Source organism: Propithecus coquereli, unplaced genomic scaffold, assembly GCF_000956105.1.
Source record: "Propithecus coquereli isolate 6110/MARCELLA unplaced genomic scaffold, Pcoq_1.0 Scaffold130, whole genome shotgun sequence".
Taxonomy (NCBI): Eukaryota; Metazoa; Chordata; class Mammalia; order Primates; family Indriidae; genus Propithecus; species Propithecus coquereli.
In genome coordinates this window covers 3,507,138-3,529,187 of record NW_012137192.1, presented here as the reverse complement: position 1 = coordinate 3,529,187, position 22,050 = coordinate 3,507,138, and the positions used below count along the sequence as shown (strand labels likewise).

Here is a 22,050-nt window from a genome sequence, read left to right as displayed (position 1 = left end):
AAGAAATGGCCTTCCCAAGCTCAGTCAATATAGAACATGGAGTCCTCCATCTAATCTTTGCTTTTGGACTCTTTTCACTAGGGAGGTTCAGTGAAAGAATGCAATTGCAGTGAACTTGTCTCGACTTCAGCTGGCTATCACTTTATAGCAGTAGAAACTGCCTCCAGCTATAAATAACACAACATCTAAATAACAGTGGCTTCAACAAACCCCTTTTCCCTTCCAAACGCCACCTTGGAAGAAGAAATTCAGGGTGAGTCAATCTAGGCTTTTATAGCATCCCCACACTGCATTTAGGACCCAGCTTCCTTCGACTTTCTGATCCGCTGGTATGCAGTACTTTAGAAAGTATGCTGCTTGCACACTCTTGTTTTCTTATGGTTGCAAGATTACTGCTCCACATTCCACAAGATATTCCAGAAAGAAGAAAAAGAAGGAAGGAAGGAGTGAAAAGGGGGAGAAGAAAGAAATGTGGGGAAAGAGGTGGTACCTATAGTTGTTTTATTTTATTTTATTTTTTTTTGAGACAGAGTCTCACTCTGTTGCCCGGGCTAGACTGAGTGCCGTGTCGTCATCCTAGCTCACAGCAACCTCAAACTCCTGGGCTCAAGCAATCCTACTGCCTCAGCCTCCCGAGTAGCTGGGACTACAGGCATGCGCCACCATGCCCGGCTAATTTTTTTTATATATTTTTAGTTGTCTGATTAATTTGTTTCTATTTTTAGTAGAGACGGGGTCTTGCTCTTGCTCAGGCTGGTCTCGAACTCCTGAACTCAAACAATCCACCTGCCTCGGCCTCCCGGAGTGCTAGGATTACAGGCGTGAGCCACCGCACCCGGCCTTAATTGTTTTATTTTTATTTCAGAATATTACAGGAATACAAATGTTTTGGTTACATAAATTGCTTTTGTACCGTTTAAGTCAAAGTTATAAGTGTGCCCATCCCCCAGATAGTGTGCATTGTACCCATTAGGTGTGAATTTACCCATCCCTGCCTCCCCCCCCCAACTGCTTGATTTCCAATAAATGTTATTTCCATATGTGCACATAAGTGTTGATCAATTAGTTCCAATTTGATGGTGAGTACATGTGGTGCTTGTTTTTCCATTCTTCTGATACTTCACTTAGAAGAATGGTCTCCAGTTCTATCCAGGTTGGTACCTATAATTGGAAAGAAAAACATTCCCAGAAAGTTCCAGTACACCTCTATTTGTGTTTTATTGGCCGGAATTATGACACATGGTGCTCCCTGCTGCAAAGGAAGTTGAGAAATGTGTTTTGAAAAGCCGGGTAAGTTATCAGTACAATTAAAATTTGGCTTCAACTATGTTAGGTAGTAAAAGGTATCGAGTGGGCAAACAACCACCTCACATTCATTCAAGAAATACAGTCTTTGTTAAACTTGAATCTGATTGTGTCTATCCCTTGCTTAAAATTCTTTATTGGGTTCATGATTCTTATGGGCATCTTCACTTCTTTATATTGAAACACTTTGGCATGGTATTGAAGGCTCTAGTGAATTCCCTGACCAACCCTCCCAGCCTTGGCTCATCCTTCCTTGGCATTCCTCATTGGGTCCCCCAGCACCACCTGCTGTCCCCAGGATAGCAGTCGCAGCATTGTTCAACTCTATCATTGCATAAATGCCCCCTTCTCTACCTGGAGTGTCTCCTGGCGTATCCCCCACACCATTCATTTAAGACCGTATTCAGCAGTCCAGCTTTTCCAATGTCAACCATTCCTCAGGCAGCCAGTCCCTCCTTCCCCCACATTTCTAAACCATCTTATCGTATCTTGTAAATTGCTTGGGTCAACCTCAAATGTAGTCAACACAGACAATTTGTCATTGATGTATGCCATCAGCTTTTGCATCACAGTTTTCAGCAGGTCCTGGGCTAGACAAGAGTGGATAAGAATTCTTCCTCTTCTAATGAAACAGATTTTTGTTGAGACTCAACATTATTTTAGAGATAGTTGAATCTGAATTCCAGCCTCTCAATTGTGACTGTCTTGGCTAGGCTGAAGTATCTATTAATAGAAATTTAAAAATTGCAACAAAAGCATGCCAGATGCATGGTTGAATATTATAATCTTCATTTTACAAATAAGGAAACTAAGGCACAAAGAGGTTGAAATAACTTGCCAAGATCACACTATTAATTAGGGGGTCATTTGTGATTTGAATCCATGACCTACAGTTATGACCATAGTATGTACACTTCCTCCTTTTTGTGTGTTTAAGAACACAATTAAGTTATTACTCCCATTCATGGCTGGTGTTGGTGTAAATTAATGCCCTTTTGAAAGCTAATTGCACCTCTGAGAATTTATTGTAGCGAAATTATCCAAAAGCAGAGTATCTGGGGAAACCACAGGCAAAAAGATATTGACTGCATCATTATCTACACTATTTCAAAATTTTAAAAAACCCAAATGCTCAATAACATGCAGGAGTTGTAAATTATAGTTATGCATTTCCATTCGATATGTTAAGTAGCTCTGAACATTTTTAGTTTTGAAGACTCTATAGCAACATGGAAAATATTTATGCTATTAAATGAAAAAAAGCATGTTATAAAATTGTTGCCCATGATTAGAGCCATGTAAAAAGTGACCAGGAATGAAAATGGTAGAAAACATCCTTGGATGTGAATGTGGGCGGTAGGAAAGCGACTTTACTTTGCTGTCTCCTTTGATATTGTCACATTACTCTAATAATGTTACACATACTTTTTAAAATAAATTCTGAAGGCAAATGCTTCTCCAATCCTTAAAGCTCCACCCTTTGGCATATTTGTGCAAGCAAAAGGAAATGAGAGATGCTTTTGGTTTGCTAAGCTTATTCCTCTGAGCTGTGCTATAACGGTGGGCAAATAGTGGATAAATAAGGATAGCTGCAAGGGAAGAATATATCCTATAGTAATTTTTGTTAAGCTTAGGGCTAAAAGACTCACCAAATGTGTGTGAGTAGCCTATTTCTTATCTGCTTCCTTAAATCAAATGTGGATTTTTGGATGGACAGAAAAAACACATATACCATCAGGTATATGCCCCAGGGGTGCCAGCATCAGTGCAGAGGTGCAAAGCCTCACAGCCGGAAGCCAAGGGGCCCAGCAAGCCCCAACTATCTTCAGTGGTAGTCACTTCTCCAAACGTTGCATCCTCACTGTTTGTGAGCTGTCAGAAGACACCTCCCCTGTCTGTCCTTTTTGTTGCTATCCAGTGGCTAGCACCAAATATTTGCTCAGAAATATTGGTTAAATGCATGGATGATGGCACCAGCAGCCTCTGCTTCCAAGAACAGAGTTTCTACCTCCCCTACTGCTTCCAAAGGAGCACTTTTTCAGTTCCCGATTGTGGTAGAGGCTGCTAGCTCACGTGTTTTCCCTGGGCACATGTGTAGACTAGACCACAAACTTCCCAGCCCCCTCGTGGGTAGGTGTGGCTATGTGACCAGGTCTAGCCCATAAAGTGAGTCTGAAAGTGATGTTTGCTACTTCCTGGATGAGGCATTTAAGTGGGTAGAACGCTCCAAGCTCTCAGCAATAGCCCCGAGACTCGCGTGTTGAGATGGCAGCCTCATCAGGTGGAGGAGCGTGGACTCCTGAGTCACCAGGCAAAGGGTGCCCCACAGACTCCCACTGGCAATTTGTGTAACAACCAAACCTCTATTGTGCTAAGCCAGGCATTTCAGGATTTGTTGTTACAGTCCCTACCATGACTAATATACCAATACATTCCATTTCTTGTACATAAAACAAAGTGAGAGTATGGATTAGCCATGAACTCAATAAAAATATTGCTCATAAAAATATTTGATGGAGGCCATGAGAGAAGAAAAGCAATATTTTACAGTGGAGAAGTCCATTAAGTGACATTCTCTCCTTTATAAAAAACACAGGAGAAACTTTTCAACCTGCAGTCCCAGACGAGGTTGAGTGTCTCTTGAGTATTTAATGATAAAACGTTACTAAGAATGCAATTCTTACTGATTATACTGATTGATCCTTTTTTTTTTGGCCTTGCCCATCAGGTAAGCTCAGAGCCACACACGTGGCTTATGCATGGCCTCACGGAATGCATTTTTGTCAACTTCTACTGTCATCATTTTGCTACTCAAGCCTCATTTTCCCTTTGGCTCCCAAGGTATCTAATTTTGTTTCCTTTAATTGTGTTGTATACACTCTTATAAATCTCTTAACAACATTCCTTTGGTGAAGGGGATAAAGAAGATGAGGATGAGCAAGAACCAAGCTTTTAGAATGAACTCTGAACAAATTATCCACGAGCCATTCTTCTCCTAACACTGGAAGGGACAGACAGTGTAAGTCAGCTCTGAATTTAACAATGAATGCTGTTGATTTTAATTTACTTTTCTTCTAGGTTTCATGACTATTAATTTTTCCTTTGATTTATCACAGGGTAGCTCAAAGGATCTGTGCACTGTGGTGACTGTTGGTGCGGGATGCACAGTAAGACGGCGCGGCCTTCACGAGGCAAGCATGACAACACTGTGAAATGGATCCTCTCCAGTGGCTGTGACTTGCAGTTAGTTTAAAATGACTGTGCTCAAGGATCAGGGTCCCCCCATGATGTTTAATCACTGGTACCTCCTCCTTCTGAAGCTTTATACATTACTTTAACCCACATTTTCAATGGAAAACATCCCCTCTGTAAAACTCCCCCAGGTGGTGATGAATACCTGATGCAGAAATATTAACATTTAAAAATCCCAACTCACACCTTACCTTAATTTTACCTTCGCTTTCCATACCTGGGTAAATTCAGTGGCTTGAAATATCTCTCGTGTACATGCATTGAAAGGTAGTGCTAAATTATTTTTAGATTTCGTATCTGTAGTCATATCTGTAAATGATTTACAACAGATGCACATAGACACATGTGAAAAAAATTCTTTATTAATTTCTCACATTTCATTACAAAATGTATGTTGCAAACAACTTGAATAACCTACTTGTGGTTTTGTTTGTTTGTTTTTGTTTTTAAACCCTTGGCTTCAAGGATTCAGGATCTCCCTATCTTTTATCAAGTATTGGGAAACACTGATTATTGGAGTCAATAGGTTATCATTTTGCTATTTATTTTCTTCTCTCAAGCTCTGGAAAAAAATGTTCTCTGTATAAATTAAACAACAACAAAAAATGTTGTAAATTCTATGTCATTACAGTCAACAGAATTATAATAATGCATCCAAAATGTGCGGCCACAAAATATCAGGTATATGTTTGAAAAAGAAAAAAAATGACATTTTAGCCTTGTTAAAAGGATAATGGTCCCATATTTTTATTAACAGGTTAGCAAAACAAAATCCAATGGATTACAATATTTACATGTTATTTGAAAAATAAAGTAGTGATAAAAGCATGTCACAATTATTTTCTTTTTTTTTCCTTTTTCTTTCTTTTTTTTTTCTTTCTTTTTTTTGTTTGTTTTTTGGTAACCATTACAAACACCCAATCCAGGTATGGAACTGTTTAATACAATCAAAATGAGGCCAATTAAAAACAAATATAGACACAAAATGAATCTTTGTCTGGATTGTTCACACTTTCCCCATTTTCTGGTTTCCACATGATGGCCCCCATCCCTAAAAAAAAAAATTAAATTAAAACAAACATCCTACAAATAAAGATTCTTAACAGTAAGAAAATAAAAGAAGAACATGCTTTTCAAGTAAGCACTTACTCCACAAATGCGACATCTTTCCATGGATTTTATTTGAAGCTGTGTGGGACACTGTCATCTCAGCAATTCCCCCTCCCTTTCTTCCCTCCCGCCCTCCCACAACCCTTCCAAGTAAAAAAAAACAAAACATGAAAACCAAAGGACTCACACGTGCACACACGCACGCGCGCGCACACACACACACACATACACGCACACCTCCGAGTGCTCACACACACAGGCTTCTAAAACCTAGGCTTTAAGAAAAGTTCTTTTCTACTTTTTGGAACGAAATCGTTTGTTCACCATCAGAACGTATTATAAATGTACGCTTAGATTTAGTCTAAGCTGCTCCCTCTTGAAAAAGCTGATATGGGGGACAGAGCAGCTGGCAGCTAGATAAAAAAAAAAAAAAAAAAAAGTAGTTCTCCAGGCTCCTTGTAGAATATACATTGTTTCTTGTCCAAACTCATCAAAGGGATGGGATTGTAGTACATCCCCATGTCCCCCAAAATAATGAGATACCCCCACAAAACACAATGCCAACAGGAACAAAACACAGATTTTAAAATCACACACAAAAGCCAGCCCATCCTAACAGAAATTATTTGTGTGAGACGGATAATGTGTGAATTTGACAGGCAACAAAAGGGTGAAGAGGACCTCCTCATCTGGCCCACAAGCTGCATAGCTGTGCCGAAAGTTTGGTTCTTTAGTTAAATAAAAAAAAAAAGTTAACTTCTTTGTTATTTCCATGTTTAAAATAAAAACATTCCTATTCACAGAAAAAACTAAATCTCCCTCACCCCCAAATTAAAACAATAACAACACACACACAAAAAACCAATTTATATGAAAAACCGAATTGTGCTGTGTTTGTAACACTCAAATTGATAGAAAATAAACGTGTGGCGAACAAAACTCCACGATCACCTTAAAATTAGCTCACATGGATCTACCAAATTCTAAATTATAGTTGAACACTAATAAACAGCTTACCTGGAATAAAGGATGACAATTCACAAACAGTTATCTAATAATTAAAGTCTGTTTCTTTTTTTTGTTTTGTTTTTTACTAAAATAATTAAAAAAATCACAGTATTTTAAGAAATAAAACCCACGTGGGGATTTTAAGCACAATTTGTGTTCCTTTCTTTAAAACTCTTTTTTTTTTTCTCCATTCACCATCTTGCCCAGCAGTTCTCTCTACATTTAACCACAACGACGACAGGTAGTACTGACAAATGCAGAGAATTCCCTTGGTTAAGTTTGAGGTACTAGGAAACAGGTGACTGTTTTATGCAAAGCAGTTTGTTTTCTGTTTTTGTTTTTTGTGTTTTTTTTTTTTTTTCCCAAAGCGGCTGCAGTTAGGTCTTGAAAAAGCTTAAGGTATTAAAACTAGAAAAACGCACTGAAAGTTGTGCGTCAGAAAGTTGTTCCCCTACGAGAAGTCTTCTACTGTCACGGAGCTTCTGTTTCCACATACTGTCCAAGACCACCACCGTGCCCTTGGGAGGTGCTTCCATATTCCGCAACAAATGAAACTTCCATGATGAAGATCCGGAAGAAAAGATGTAGTGATGGAAAAGGAGCCACATATTCCAACCGTTTAAATAATTTTAATTTACATACTCACTCACACAGGTACCAGTGCTTTGAAAATAGATTGTTCAGTCCTAAAAAGCAGCTTTGTTCTGTCTTCTCCTTTCTGTCCCTCCCTTCTCAGCCCAAGCCGGCCCCTCCCACTTTTTCATCACGGTTCAAGTAAGGTTTGATTAAGATTTTCACCAAACGCTTATTCTTTTTTGGCCTCTGCATTCTCTAGGAGAGATTTGTCGGTAGCTACTACACAGATGGCTACTGCTTCATTCTTTAAGGAAAAGTCCATCCCAATGGCCTCATCAACTTCCTTTTCCTCTATGGAGGGCATCTTAACAACGTCCTCCACAATCTCTTTCGGGTGGATTTCTTCTCTGCTCACCTGCTTGGTGTCATTCAATGCCCTGGGGGGGAAAACATTTATGGAAGACACAGTTGAGTACAGTAAACATTTTTTTCTAATTAAACAAACAAACAAACCCCCTTGAAGTATCCTTTTATTTCCCTGATCCTAAAAACGCCTTGGGGTTTCCTTTAAACAAATGCCATGGATGTACAAAGAAATTGTGAGTGATTTATCCTTCCTGTATGTTATGCTTAGGTTATGTATTTCTGTACCTTTTTAAAGATTTGAACCTACAAATTATTGTTTACCATGTTTTGATTACATCATGTTTTGTTTCTAGATTAACATAATAGTTTTATGACACTTCCTTTACTGGGTGGTCCTAAGTGGTAATAGCAAGAATTGTCACGCTCAGACTCACCAGCTGAACTCAGAAGCTTGGTGATTGGCTATATTTATTAAGACTAAAAGAGCGGCGGGGCGCGGTGGCTCACGCCTGTAATCCTAGCTCTCTGAGAGGCCGAGGTGGGCGGATTGTTTGAGCTCAGGAGTTCGAAACCAGCCTGAGCAAGAGCGAGACCCCGTCTCTACTAAAATTAGAAAGAAATTAATTGGACAACTAAAAATATACAGAAAAAATTAGCCGGGCATGGTGGCGCATGCCTGTAGTCTCAGCTACTCGGGAGGCTGAGGCAGGAGGATCGCTTGAGCCCAGGAGTTTGAGGTTGCTGTGAGCTAGGCTGATGCCATGGCACTCTAGCCCAGGCAACAGAGTGAGACTCTGTCTCAAAAAAAAAAAAAAAAAGACTAAAAGAGCAACTCAGGTACTCAAGATTTATTGGAAAGGTCCAGAAACAAATCATGGAAACAAACAAAAGCAAAAACCTGAAGATGGAACCCATGTCTTGTGAAGCTTAGTTACATTCTCTGAGGTCTACACACGAGGTTTTGGGGGCATTTTCTCCTGAAAGAACCAAATCCTAGGTTCTCTCCGTGTCTGGTGGACTAAGGGTGACTTGTTGAGGGGACAATTTTATGTTTAAGGATCTTATAAGCACTTTACAGGTGTGCTCTCACCTACCTGGGAGGCAGGCAGAAGCTGGCTCTGTCCCCGAGGCAGGGCATGGGAGGGTTCAAGGCCACTCAGGGAACGGTCAGTCACAGAGCAGGAACAGAGGTCAGATCTTTTAGCCCCGATTCAGGTTCTATCATAGAATGTCACGCTAATGAAAACTAAAGGGATGTTGGCTGGGGAAAACACTATACTTCCGCAAGTGGGCTCGGGTGGGATTTGTCATTCATAAAGATGACTTTTCCTCATCTGACTTGTGGCTGGGTGACCATTTTAAAAAAACAACAGAAAAGGAGAAACTTGGTTCCTCACAATTACCTCTCCTCCCATGGCCCAGAAATGAGGCCCAGAGGGGTCTGCGTGCTGTCAGGGGGAACAAAAAAAGAACCCCGATCTCACTCCCGCCTGCTCCCTCTGGGCGAAGGCCTTCTGGGGACGGCCCAACTTACATGCCGTGTCTCAGCACGTGTCTCTCCCACTCGGAGCCCTGTGAAAATGCCCGTCCACAAAATTCACATGGAAAACGCTTCTCGGCGTTAATAACAGCCCCATGGTCAGAAAATCTCATCAGCTCTGCGAAGAGAAAGCAGACATGTTACCTGTGTGCTGTGGGAATCGGCAGAATGGATCAGTCAACATTCATTAGGAAACTGTCTCTCCTACCTTCACTTGTAAAGCCAATGCGGTGGTGGAAAGCAATTTCCAGATTCCTTACTGTGTCTCAGGTTTTCCCCTGAGGGCGTTTCTTGACTAGCTCTCAAGAACTGTTCCTGGTGCTGGGGCCCCGGCCTCCCCATCTCTCTTCACCTCCCCCACACTCTCCTCATAAATTATCTGGGCCTTTCTTGCTTGAAGAGCTCCTTCTGCCCACTCCAAAGGTATCTGAGCATTTTTTTTTCCCTATTGAATCTCTCTCCCTTCTGTGACGCAATCAGTGACTCACAGTTTAGCATCTATTCATTTTCTGTTTGACACAGGTTTATTTTTGTTCACTAAAAAGAGCACAGGCCACGGAAAGCACCAGACCAGGTTATGTGTTATACACCTCAGGGTTTCTACTTGTTCCAAGGAAGGCTGAAGGCTCACGACTTGTGGTCATCCGTATGGATGTCACAGTCGTCCTCACAGGGTGGTTACGAGCACTGAATGAGACCTACAAGTGAGGAACCTGGCACGACCATGAATGCGGGCAGCCGGGGGCCACTGTGCAGAAGCACCTCCCCAGCTATTGGGGAACCCTGGCCAGCTGCCTGGCAGCTACTGCTCAGTCGGTGGCATTCATGAATGTGGGGATAGACAGACGTTTCTGGAAGGGTCTGTAGGAAACATCAAATATTGACTTAGCTGTTTTGTTTCCTCCACGGTGTTGTGCACATGGTAGGGGTCTGATAAATGCAGATTGGCTGCTTCATTGTTTTCAGGCCACATCTCCTGGCAAACTCAAAGGCAAGAGCTTATATGGCTTCTGTGCCGTCCTGAGTCTCAAGCCCATATGTCTTTCATTATACCACAGAGGGCCAAGTCTTCACGTGAGTCATAAACAGCAGGATCTAGCCCATCCTGCAGCCATGTCACAAAGGAAGAGCAGTGCAGAGGGAAATGTCGGTCACCTGCACGTGTCTGATCACTCTGGCCCCTGCACATAAGACGTTATAGGAAGCTGCGTCCTGGTCGAAATGCCCCATCTAATAAGATCCTCAGGACTACATTACCAGGATCGGGGGCTCTGTGATGCCTTCATCTTCAGCACAAAAAGCTATGTGAACGGGGCCAGTTTTAACAAAAGATGAAACATTTTCTCACAAATTAAGAAGATCACCACACAAGCCATTAAAAATAATTGCACAGACTATCTTCCTTGATTCTTTTCATTGGAAATGAGACAGCACCATCTGCTCTGCGCATTAATTCCTTAGCAGGGATTATCTTGGGCAAGAAATCAACAGAATGCCTTCCTGACTCCTCCCCAACTGCATAATGAGAGGGGGTGGGGAGGATTCTGCTTATTTTGATTTCTTCATGCCTGGTTTCTTCTCTTTCAAATTCTCTTCGATCTTCCTAGGCAGGACCTGCAGCATGTCACATTCAGCCCTCTCTCCAGCTCTCACACTTGGAACGGAGGTTGGAAATGGGGTAGCTACAAGGCCGTGAACCCCCCTGAACAAGGGTGTCTGATAAAGGTCTAAGTTGCCAACAAAGGGAATGTTCCTGGTACACTTGTTCCTTTACCCTTAGGAAACATGAAACCAGTCATCTATTCTTTCCAATGACACATGCTAAGTTCCATCCTCAAAGGAGGAGGCCACTCATCACCTGCCACACTTCAAATAGCTCTCCAGCAGCCTGAGCCCCGCGCTAAAGCCACCTCCCGCCCTCGGCTCCGGGAAGCCAGGATGTCTGGCAAAAACACCCTGGGGCTATTGTGTGTGTTTCTTCTTCTTGGCAAGACTATACCTAGATGGTGGAAAATTGATTCTAGGTCTATTCAAAGGGGATGGGACAAAGAAGGCCATTCTTTCAAGGATCGGTGAGGGGAAGGGAAGGTTTAGGCTTTGTAATTCCCATTAACATTACTGGAAGTCACTCATGTAAATCCCCCACCCTCGAGAGGAATACGTGCTTCTCTGCCCTGAGGACTTTTTTTTTCCATATGGTTAAGGCTCATGAATGTGGATGCTGCTACACTTTCCAGTGAGAAGCGGAGACCACGAAGTTCTTTCCAGCCAAACCAACCTGGTCTGATGCCACAGTGCCACTTGAGAAGGGGGTGGCCACGGCGGGCAGGCAGGGAAAACTTCCCTGGTGTCTCATACACATCTCAACTGCCTTTTCTTAAACTCTATTTTTTTTTTTTAAGGAGTCACAGGGGAGGGGAGAACTAAAGGGGTTTTTGCCTTTGTAATGATTATAACCTTTAAAATCACATGCGCTCAGCTTTAGAGACCAAAAAGTCATAATAATATCCAATGAGGAATAATTTATTGCCTAAGAGAAACAGCAAGGCCACAGAGCATCAGGAAGAAAAAGGAGCCTTTCTGTCAAAAGCAGCCTGTCCCAGAGAACTCTGGTAACAGGGCACAGATGTTAAGAATTCATTGTGAAGAACATATTTGTGAAATTTTTTTTTAAAGAGAAAGGAAAAAGAACAAAAACAAGCCATGTTTCTCAGATCACAGAGCTGATCCTTATCAGAAATAGATTAATAGAGCCCCTACTAATAAAAGTAATGACTTTTCAATGACAATCAGCCTGTATGGTAAGAGTATTTTATTTGTCTATGTAGTTTTCAGGCTGACTGCAGGAGAGGGCGGGGGCAAGGGGAGCAGTTGACAAGCTAGCACACCTTGACTGTCAGTCCCTGCTGTCTGTCTTGGTTGGGGGTTCGAAGGGCAAACTGGACCCCACTTTGCAAGTCCATGGTCTCTCGCCCTGGCCTCATGGTGGAGGGGTAAAGGCAGGTTGGGAAAAGGAACAGGAACACCTTGGAGGGGAACAGCCCACTAACAGGCTTTCTGAGGATTGCAAACTGACCAAAAAGGAAAAACAAAGTTATTCTGCAAAAGCGCACCTTAGAGCAAGGCGCCCAGGGCCACTGAACCCACAGATTTCAGGGCCAGGTTCCCTTCAGTGCAGAACATTCCACTGCCCACAGCATTGGGAAAGTGGTATGCAATGTAAGAGGTCTTGCCTCAGAGCCAGAAGACCTAAATTCAACCTCCAGTGGGTTTTTTTTTTCCCACTTTGGACAAACTCTTAAACATTCTGGATTTTTATTTTCTCATTTATAAAATGACAATAATACCACCTGCATTGCAAGGTTACCATTTATTAGGTGATTATTACATCCCAGGAACTAGGCTAAGATCTTGTGTGTTAACTCATTTAATTTTTACAACCACCTGTGGAATCACACACTGAATAGCCAAAGCAATCTAGAGCAAATAGAACAAAGTTGGAGGCATTATACTACCTGACTTCAAAATCTACTACAAAGCTATAGTAATCAAAACAGCATGGCACTGGCATAAAAACATATGTATGACATATAGACCAATGGAACAGAATAGAAAACCCAGAAATAAATCCACACGTTTATGGTCAACTGATTTTCAACAAAGTTGCCAAGAACACACAATGGGGAAAGGATAATCTCTTCAATAAAAGCGTTGAGGACAATTGGATATTCACATGCAGAAGAATGAAATTAGATCCTTATCTTACACCAGATACAAAAACTAACTCAAAATGGATTAAAGACTTAAATATAAGACCTGAAATTATAAAAATACTGGAAGAAAACATATTGAGAAAAGCTCCATGACATTGGTCTGGGCAATAATACTTAGGATATGAACCAAAAAGCACAGGCAACAGAATGAAAAATAGACAAATAGAATTATATCAAACTAAAAAGCTTCTGCACAGCTAAGAAAATAATCAACAAAGTGAAGAGACAACCTAAAGAATGGGAGAAAATATTTGCAAACCATATATCTGATGAAGAATTAATATCCAAAATACATAAGGAACTCAACTTAATAGTAAGCAAACAATTAACCCAATTAAAAAATGGGCAAAGGATTTGAATAGGTATTTCTCAAAAGAAGACATACAAATGGACAATAGATATATGCAAAAAAATGCTCAACCACTAATCATCAGGGAAATGCAAATGAAAATTACAATGAGATATCACTTCACAACAGTTAGAATGGCTGTTATCAAAAAGAGGGAAGATAACAAGTGTTGGAGAGAACATAGAGAAAAGAAAATTCTTGCACACTGTTGGTAATAATGTAAATTAGTATAGCCATTATGGAAAACAGTATGGCAGTTCCTCAAAAAATTAAAAATATAACTACCGTATGATCCAGCAATCCCACTTCTGGGTATAACCAAAGAAAATGAAATCAGCATGTCAAAAAGATATTTGCACTCCCATATTCATAGCATGATTATTCAGAATAGCCAAGATAGGGAATCAACCTAAGCGTCCATCAGTGAATGAATGAACAAAGAAAAAGTGGTATATACACATAACAGAATACTATTCAGCCTGAAAAAAGAAGGAAATCCTGTCATTTGTGATAACACGGATGAACCTGGAGGACATTATGTTAAGTGAAATAAGCCAGGCACAGAAAGACAAATATTGCATGAGCTCATTTATATGTGGAATCTAAAAAAGTGACACTCATAGAAGCAGATTGTAGTATGGTGGCTCCCAGGGGCTGGGGGTGGAGAAATTGGGGAGATGTTGATGAAAGGATGCAAAATTTCAGTTAGACAGGAAGAATAAACTCAAGGGATCTATCGTGCAACATGATGATTATGGTTAATAACAACATGTTCTATGCTTGAAAATGCTGAGTAGATTTTAAGTGTTACAACGGAAAAATGACAAGTATGTGAGGTAACACATATATTAGTTAACTTGATTTAGCCATTCTACAATGTATACATACATATTCTAAAACATGTTGTATACCATAAATATGTGCAATTTTTATTTGCCAATTACAAAATAATTTTTAAATAAAAGCAAATTAAAAAAAAAGTTTGAAATCTGAAGCTTTAAAGTTAAAAAAAAAATCTTTTCAACAACCTTAGGAGGGAGGTGATAATATCATCATCATCATCATCATTATTGTTATTATTATTTTACAGATGATAAATGTACAAGGAGATAAAATAATTTACCTAAAGGCATATAGATAATACGTAATGGCGCTGGGAGCTCAATCCAGGCAGGCTAACTGCGGAGCCCTCCACATCACATGACATTAGAGAAAAAAGGTCATATAAAAACCACCAACACTGAGCCTGGCACATAATGACGCCCAATAACGGCAACCGATCCTATTCTTCTCATCACTGGGATGATATCGACAATGCTTATTTCTCAGGTTTATTGTAGATAAATTTGCAATAACTAAAGTAACATATCCCAACTGATATTCTTATTTGCACAGTCTGGGGATTTCCACAATATTCTCTCTATATTGAACAATACAGAAAACCAACTCTAGATGATATAAATGTATATCTGCTACTAAATATGTTTTTGAAAACCTTTCTATTTTGAAATAATTAGACTCCCAGGAAGTTGGAAAAAGTGTGCAAAAGTCCCATGAAACCTTCCCCAGTGTATTCTGTAAATACATGGTTGAATGAAAGAGGTGGTCTCTTTCTCCTCTCTTTACAAAGCAAAAACAGAGCACGGAGGGGATTAAGAGAAGGGCCAAACAGGGGAACATTTCGAGGGGGCTCAAGTTCTTTGTGGCCTCCCGACAGCCCCGCGGTGTGTGTCCCCGCAGCAGCAATTTTACATAAGCATTCAGCTGGAAGTTCACTCTCATCCTGCGATAGCTCTGCAGTGTCATCCATCTTGCTGTCCCCTGTCCTTATTCTGAAGATTCCCGAGATACCAGTTTCCCTTATGAAAAACAAATCACTGCCCTATATTTTTCAACAAACGTATATCTATAATCAGGGAGAAAATGTCTGTTTTCCTTAGTTTCTGTAGCTGGTCATAGTTTACAGAGACATGGCCCCTAATGTGTTTCTTAAGTCAGTCTGTTCTGCTTCTTACCTAAGAAGGATCATTCCTTCTGTCACTCCCACAACCACTTCCTTCCTCCCTCTGTCTCACCATGGACGTGCCGGACGCCAGCTAGGACTAAAGGGCGGGAGGAGACTAACCTCTGTCTTCGGCTTTGCTGTTCATTTCTTCGTCCTTGTCCTCGTCATCGCTGCTGGAGCTCTCCATCTTTTCCTTCATCTGTTCCAGCTGATCCAAGTTCACCCGTCCAACCAGCTCAAAGTTACGGCTTACCTGAAAAAGGCCCAAACAAATGATGGAATAATGAACCGCAGGCTAAATGGGGTTCTCCCTGATGGAGAGACCTTTCCAACATCATCTTCCCACGACTATGTTTTGCAACCAGGACCAAACAACCCAGGGGCCTAAGAGATATTTTTCTTGACTCTGACTCTTTGAGAGATGAATCTACCCTTTGCTTCCATCTTCCACTATTCTCACTGAACTGCCAACACTGGACCTTCATTACCAAACTTGTTAAGAAACATGACCTACAGTAAACAGGGAGCAAAAAGCATCCTGAAGCCTACCTAGGGTGTAGAGTAGTCTAGTAAGCATTTTTTGAGTTGAATTCAAAGGTGCAGCTTTCATAAACTATCCAAGTTTCAAATACTTTTGGAATAGAACAGGCTCTGCAGCCATCCTGGCCACCAGCAGTGAGAACCGCGACCTTTCTGCCACTATCCTATCAACGGAGGGGTTGTGGGCTGTCCAGCTTAGGCCAGATGACAACTACTCCATTCTTAACTCTAGTTTAAACGGAAGACAATATTACTACTGTTAGTGTTACTATTGTTTTTGAAGCTGACCACAGCTTATTCATCAAGGCTGGCATTATCTGAGAAAAATCTAGATGACTAACCCCTAAAAGCCCTTTAAAAGTGTTTTATTTATATAAAATATGGTTAGAATTATGTGGGAATCCAAGCTTTCCTCAAAATGTCATTCAAGGGAAACAAAAAGCTACATTAAAAGTCTTTAAAGATTTTCTCCTTTGGGTTCCCAGATCAAAGGTATCAATTTACCTTCTTCATTAATCTGGTTTCAGAACCTCTGCTGTTGCATGCATAGAATTTTCAGGAATTACAAGTTGGTGGAGAACTCAAGCCAACCAACAGCCATGGGCTACTCCTCAGTGCCAGGCACTGTGCTCCCCTCGCTGGGGCCCGGGGAGGAGGCATACAAAAACGAATGAGACCGGATTCTGGGTTGCAGAGGCTCACAGTTTAGTTGAAGAGAGAAGACAGACAACATTAATTAGATTCCAAGGCAGATTTCCATAGCTACCACAGTGGAGATAGATTGTAATGAGGGCACGGGAGAGGAAAGAGAGAGTTTACAAGACAATTCCAAAATATTCTCTGGGACCAGACTGGAACAAAGCTTTGCTGAGCACCACCTATTCCATATGCCTGGCAGATGGGGACATCATCATCGACAGTGACAAATGGGAGAGAGATTGAGAGTATCAGGGCCGATCGACAGTCCTGTGGAAAGGCTAACTATTGTCCCAACAATGTCATGTAGAAGACAGGTAGCATCTAAAAGGAGGAAGGAAACTTGGGGCAAGAAAACAATACATTGATCTATAATAATTAATCCACGAAATCAGTTGTCTTCACTCAGTGTGAAGGTGGACAAGATGTCTTCGTCAATCCCAATGCTAAACACTCAGGGAAGGCAACTTCTCATTTTGCTATTTAAAAAAAGTTTTAAAAATTAGTGAGACTAAGGTCAGAAGGAGGAGGAAGAAGTCAAGTTTAGAATCTCAATTTCTCTCTTTCCCTCTAAATTCCCAGTAACAGTCTCTAAGGATTTCCGTTTGCAGCACCTTCCTAACTAGGGCCTTAGCATTTCTATTTATTTATTTTTATGACATAAGAGCAAAAAGGGATAGCACCAGGAGCATGAGCTTTTAAGTCAGACAGACCTGAGTTCAAGTTCAGGGTTTGCCATTAGCCACTAGACTCTGGGTGAGTCACTCGACACATACGGCCTCGATGTCCTCATCGGTTAAAAAGGTCAGCATGGTGCCTGAAGGAAAACAGTCCCCCCAAAATGTGATCACCTTCCCCTTTCTGGGAATGTGGGCCTTTTCCAGATTTGGCTCTTGGAAATGCTTACAACAAGCATTGTGAATGCATATTTACAAAGTTATGTTTGGCCACAAAGTCTACATTTTAGCCAGATAGCATTTATGACAAATATTTGAATAGAAGTTTTCTGGCTTGCTAATTTTTCAGGAAAGGTGGGCAAGGTTCCAATTTGCCTAATTTCGAAATGCGTTTGAAGAAAACTATTTTTAAATGACTAGCACATAAAAGGCAGCCTTGCCTGGACCACTTCCTCCCCCAGCTCCCACCATCGGCAATCAGGGCAACTGTCAATACATGTAAGGCCCACGGGGAGTGTGTAGCAACCAGGGAACAAAAGCGATGACACCAAGGAAGCCAAAAAGAATCCTCAAACATCTGCTTTAGTCCAGTTGCTTTCCATCCCTCCTTCCTTCCCTTTATCCGCCCTCCCTCCCAGCAAGGACTTCCTCAGGGCTCGCCGAGCCAGGCCCTGGGGTCTGCACTGGAGCCCCCGCTTCTCATGGAACTCGCGATGACAGAAGGGGATCTGTCACCAAACCAAATGTTATTTTTTTCTCCTCCTTCTGGGTTTTTTTTCAGGACTGTATTTGTCCATTTTCCCAGCACCATCATCCCTTTCCTGGAAAACTGTTAACATTTTAAATTCTGCACCATTTTAAAATAGTACATGACATTTTCACAGTATGATGTTCATCCCGGGCTAACCCTGGGTTTATTCATCTTGAAGATTTCTAAAATCTTTGCTAGGCAATTAAAAGATTCGAAAGTGAAAAACTAAAAATTTTGCTATGTAATTAGATTTTAAAATAAAAACTCTTTATCATGTTGGGTGATTACTATATTTGAAATCCCCAAAGCAGCCATCCAAATATTAATCCTAACACAAAAGGAAGGCTCCTTTCTGCATTCCTGAGCCCATTATCACCTTTTACCTGGATTACTGCAAGCCCCCTCCCCCTCCCTCGTTGGTCTCCCAGCACCCACTCTTGTCCCTTCTTGTATCTAATTCTCCAGTGGGGTCAAAGCGATCTTTAAAAAAATATAAATCCCTTCACGTCAGTCTCTGCTTGCCCCGAGGATAAAATACGAATTTCATACCGTAGTTTACATGGCCAGCTACCATCCTATTCTGGCCCACCTTCTCCAGGCCTCCTCTTGCTCTGCCACCCTGGAATGAGGTCCCTGGAATGTGGTGTGCCCTCGAGGACTCTGTGCCTCTGCATGTGACATCTCGTCTGTCTGATGAACTCCCCCAAGCATGTCCCCTTCATGTGTTCACTCCTCCACCTTCCAGCCCTGCCTGACCCTTCCCTGAACTCCTCCTGCAGTTCCATCCTGCCTCTTTGCTTCCCCAGCGCCCTGCGCTCCCCTTTGAGAACACACCCCACTCAGTCATGCACTGTGTATGGCCTGCCTCTCCCCCATCCAGCTGCGAACTGTGAGGACTGACTTTCTGTGCACCTTACTCACAGCTAAACCTACACTGGCCAGCACAGTGTCTAAATTAGAGTGCATGCTGTTCTCACCTCCTGACTACTGGACATTTTCCTTTTAATCTAAAATATTTTTCTTTCACATAAACGTTCACAAAGAAAATTTGGAAAATAGAAAAAAAACTCATTTAAAATCCAACTATCTATACATAATAACTGCTAATGAATTATTGTATTTTGGTCTTCCTGTTCCCTATCCCTAGATTATTTACATTGCTGTAATCATATTATAAAATCCAAGTGTTTATCCTGCCTTTTTTTCTTTTTTTTTTTGCCTGGTATGGTATATACATCATTTTCTGAATAAACATAATTTTTAATTACTATATAGTATTTCATCACGTGGATGTACTATAAGTTATTTGACTATCTCACTATGAATTTACCTTGAGTTATTTCTGGCTTTTCACTACTAAATATGCAGTAATAATAAATCTTATTATATTTAAGCTGTGCTTTTTCATGCTTGTTTTTAATTTTATAGGCTAAATTTCCAGGTGTGAAATTATAGGGTCAAAGTCAAAGGCTATCGACTTTATTAAAGTTCCAATATATTTCTCAGTTGGCTTCCAAAATGATCACACTACTTTCTAGAGCTGGAGATTGGTGGGTATCTGATGCACTTCTTGATAATGCTGAGGACATATTGAGGGAAATTCGTATTTTTCTCTGGAAATGAGAAGTAATTTATTACCCTGTTTTCCCAAAGGGCCCACAACAACGGGACGAAGAGCAAGAGTGTGAGATTTAGAACCTGGCTCCTCACAAGCCTTTTGCAGGTGGAAGAAGCCATATATGTTCTTGATTGGTAGACTGTTCAAATAAATAATCGTTTAGACTATAAAACTATATGCAGCTCCTTATTCCTGTGAAATTTATTTGTGAAGTCCCACTTACCCCAAGTCCCCTGTGAAGGCCACCAACCCTGAGTCTGGTGAAGTCGCTGTCCAGTAAGAATGTGAGATGAAGTGCCAGGATCAGCAAATTCAAAACCCCTTCCATGCTCACACTTAATGTTCAAGCTTCACAGCTTTGTTTTTCTTTCTGTTTGTTGGTTTTTAACCATTCAGCAAGATGGTTTAGATCTGTTCTTAGCATATGTTTCCATACTTTTGACTTATTCTAAGGGGAAGCATTATTATATGATTTACAGATATTACCAAGTTGAATATGCATTTTCATACTGTCCTAGGGTGGCAACCCAGTCTTATAAAAAAGACTGGTATAATCGTGCTTGTTAATGACAGCATGAAACTGCACACTCTTCTGATTACATTCCTGGCGTCAAGTGGGGGAGATGATGCAGGGGAGTAGTGGCAACGAAGAAAGTCCACTTAAGGTTTGCAGAGTTTCTAACCTCGAGGTTCCCCTTCCTACTTCACATTTACACTTAAAAAAGAGACACCCAGTCAGGATCCTCCTGGGACCTAATAGTGCATGTTGAAGTTAAAAAGAAAAGCCAAAGGGCACTTCTTATTCCTAGAAAAGGTGACACCAGAGAACATGGAAAACATTGAGCTGCCTCTTACATCAGAAATGCCCATTAGTCACAAACTAAGAATGTGCAGTGTTGTGAAGATTTCTGAATGACTTAAACACAGGCCAGCAAAAGGGCCAGAGAAGTAAATATTTTAGGCTTTCTGGACCATTTAGTCTCTGTTACAACTACTTAACTGCTGTCGTAGCTTGGAAGCAGCCATGAACAATATGTAAATGGGTAAGTATGGCGCATATATATATCACATTTTCTTTATTGATTCATCCATCAGTGGATACTCACGTTATTTCTATGTCTTAGCTGTTGTGAATACTGTTGCAATGAACATGGGAGTGCAGGATCTCTTTGAGATACTGATTTTGTTTCCTTTAAATACATACCCAAAAATGGGATTGCTGGATCATATGGTAGTTCTACTTTTAATGTTTCGAGGAATCTTCATGCTATTTTTCCTAATGGCTGTACCAATTTACATTCTCATCAACTGTGCACAAGGGCTCCCTCTTCTCCACATATACCAAAGCATCACCTTAAATATATATAATTTCATTTGTCAATTACACCTCAGTAAAGCTGGGGAAAAAAAGATATTCAGCCAAACAAACCAGCCAGACAGTATTAAAGTTCTATGGAAGAAGAGCCTTGAAACCATATTTGTGCTGTGCTATGCTGCTCTCCTATTTTATAAGTACCCTTTATCAAGCACTTAACATTAGCTAGGTTGTGGTTCCTTGTTTATGCCTGTCTTGCTTACTTGCTTGTAAACTCTTCTAGGGTAGCAACCATGTCTTATTTAGTTTTATAGGCACAGTGCAGAATATAAGGTCAGTCATTTAGTTGACACACAATAAATGCTATTTGAATTTACTGGTAACATCAAAACCCATGGGAGATCATAATGTATAAAGAATTCACAATATTGCTACAAGATTTGCATTCATGAAATAAATTTGCTTGTTAATGAGAGAATAAAATTAGATACGTTCTAAAAGATTGTGTTTCAATACTTATCAGATATCTGTTATGTGCTAAAAATGCATCCAGTAGTTTTTACAGGTATCACTTAACCCTAACGACCATTCTGTAATATATGTATTCTCTTCTGTATTTGTAGATGAAGAAAACAAAATACAAAACAAGTAAATGATAAAGCCAGGATTAGGACTCAGATCTTCAGATGCCATAGCTCAAGCTTTTCCCATTATAATGTAAATCATCTGTAGAAATGTGAAATTCCTCACAAAAATTTGTAAAAATCACCTTGATTATACCAGCAAAAGAAGGAAGAAAAAAATATTAACATACTAATATTCTGCTGCAAAATCTGATGGGATAGAGCAGGAGCATCTTTTGAGATTTTTTTCTTCAAAATAAAAACAGTAAGAATAAAGGATCAAATAGTACCCAAAAGGCTATGTGCACAAAAGTCAAGGAGGCTGTCTGCTTTCTTTTGCAAGCATGGAGTCAGAATCAGAAAACATATTTCTATCAGACCTAACTCAGCAAAAGTCCAGACAAAATGAACTCATTTGGAGAATCTCAGCATGACTTCAGACACAAGAACTCAAGAAAGACCAGGTGAAAGATGTCACTAAGAAAGTCTCAGAGCTTCAGTGTTGGCCAACTGAGCCAATTGTCAATCTCCTTGGGCACAGATGCT

The 22,050-nt window shown here is 40.7% G+C and overlaps 1 protein-coding gene across 1 annotated transcript in view; it reads right to left on the bottom strand.

The window, feature by feature from the left end:
- Positions 1 to 7,006: 7,006 nt before the first annotated feature.
- Positions 7,007 to 22,050, bottom strand: part of ZNF462 (zinc finger protein 462) — an 82,437-nt gene continuing 67,393 nt past the window's right edge. Inside the window, exons 10-12 of the mRNA XM_012638531.1 lie at positions 15,405 to 15,537; positions 9,152 to 9,275; positions 7,007 to 7,688 (exon numbers count right to left, since the gene is read on the bottom strand). Of these exons, the coding sequence (XP_012493985.1) occupies positions 7,481 to 7,688; positions 9,152 to 9,275; positions 15,405 to 15,537 (465 nt within the window). The 3' untranslated portion in view covers positions 7,007 to 7,480. The remainder of the gene's footprint in view (positions 7,689 to 9,151; positions 9,276 to 15,404; positions 15,538 to 22,050) is intronic.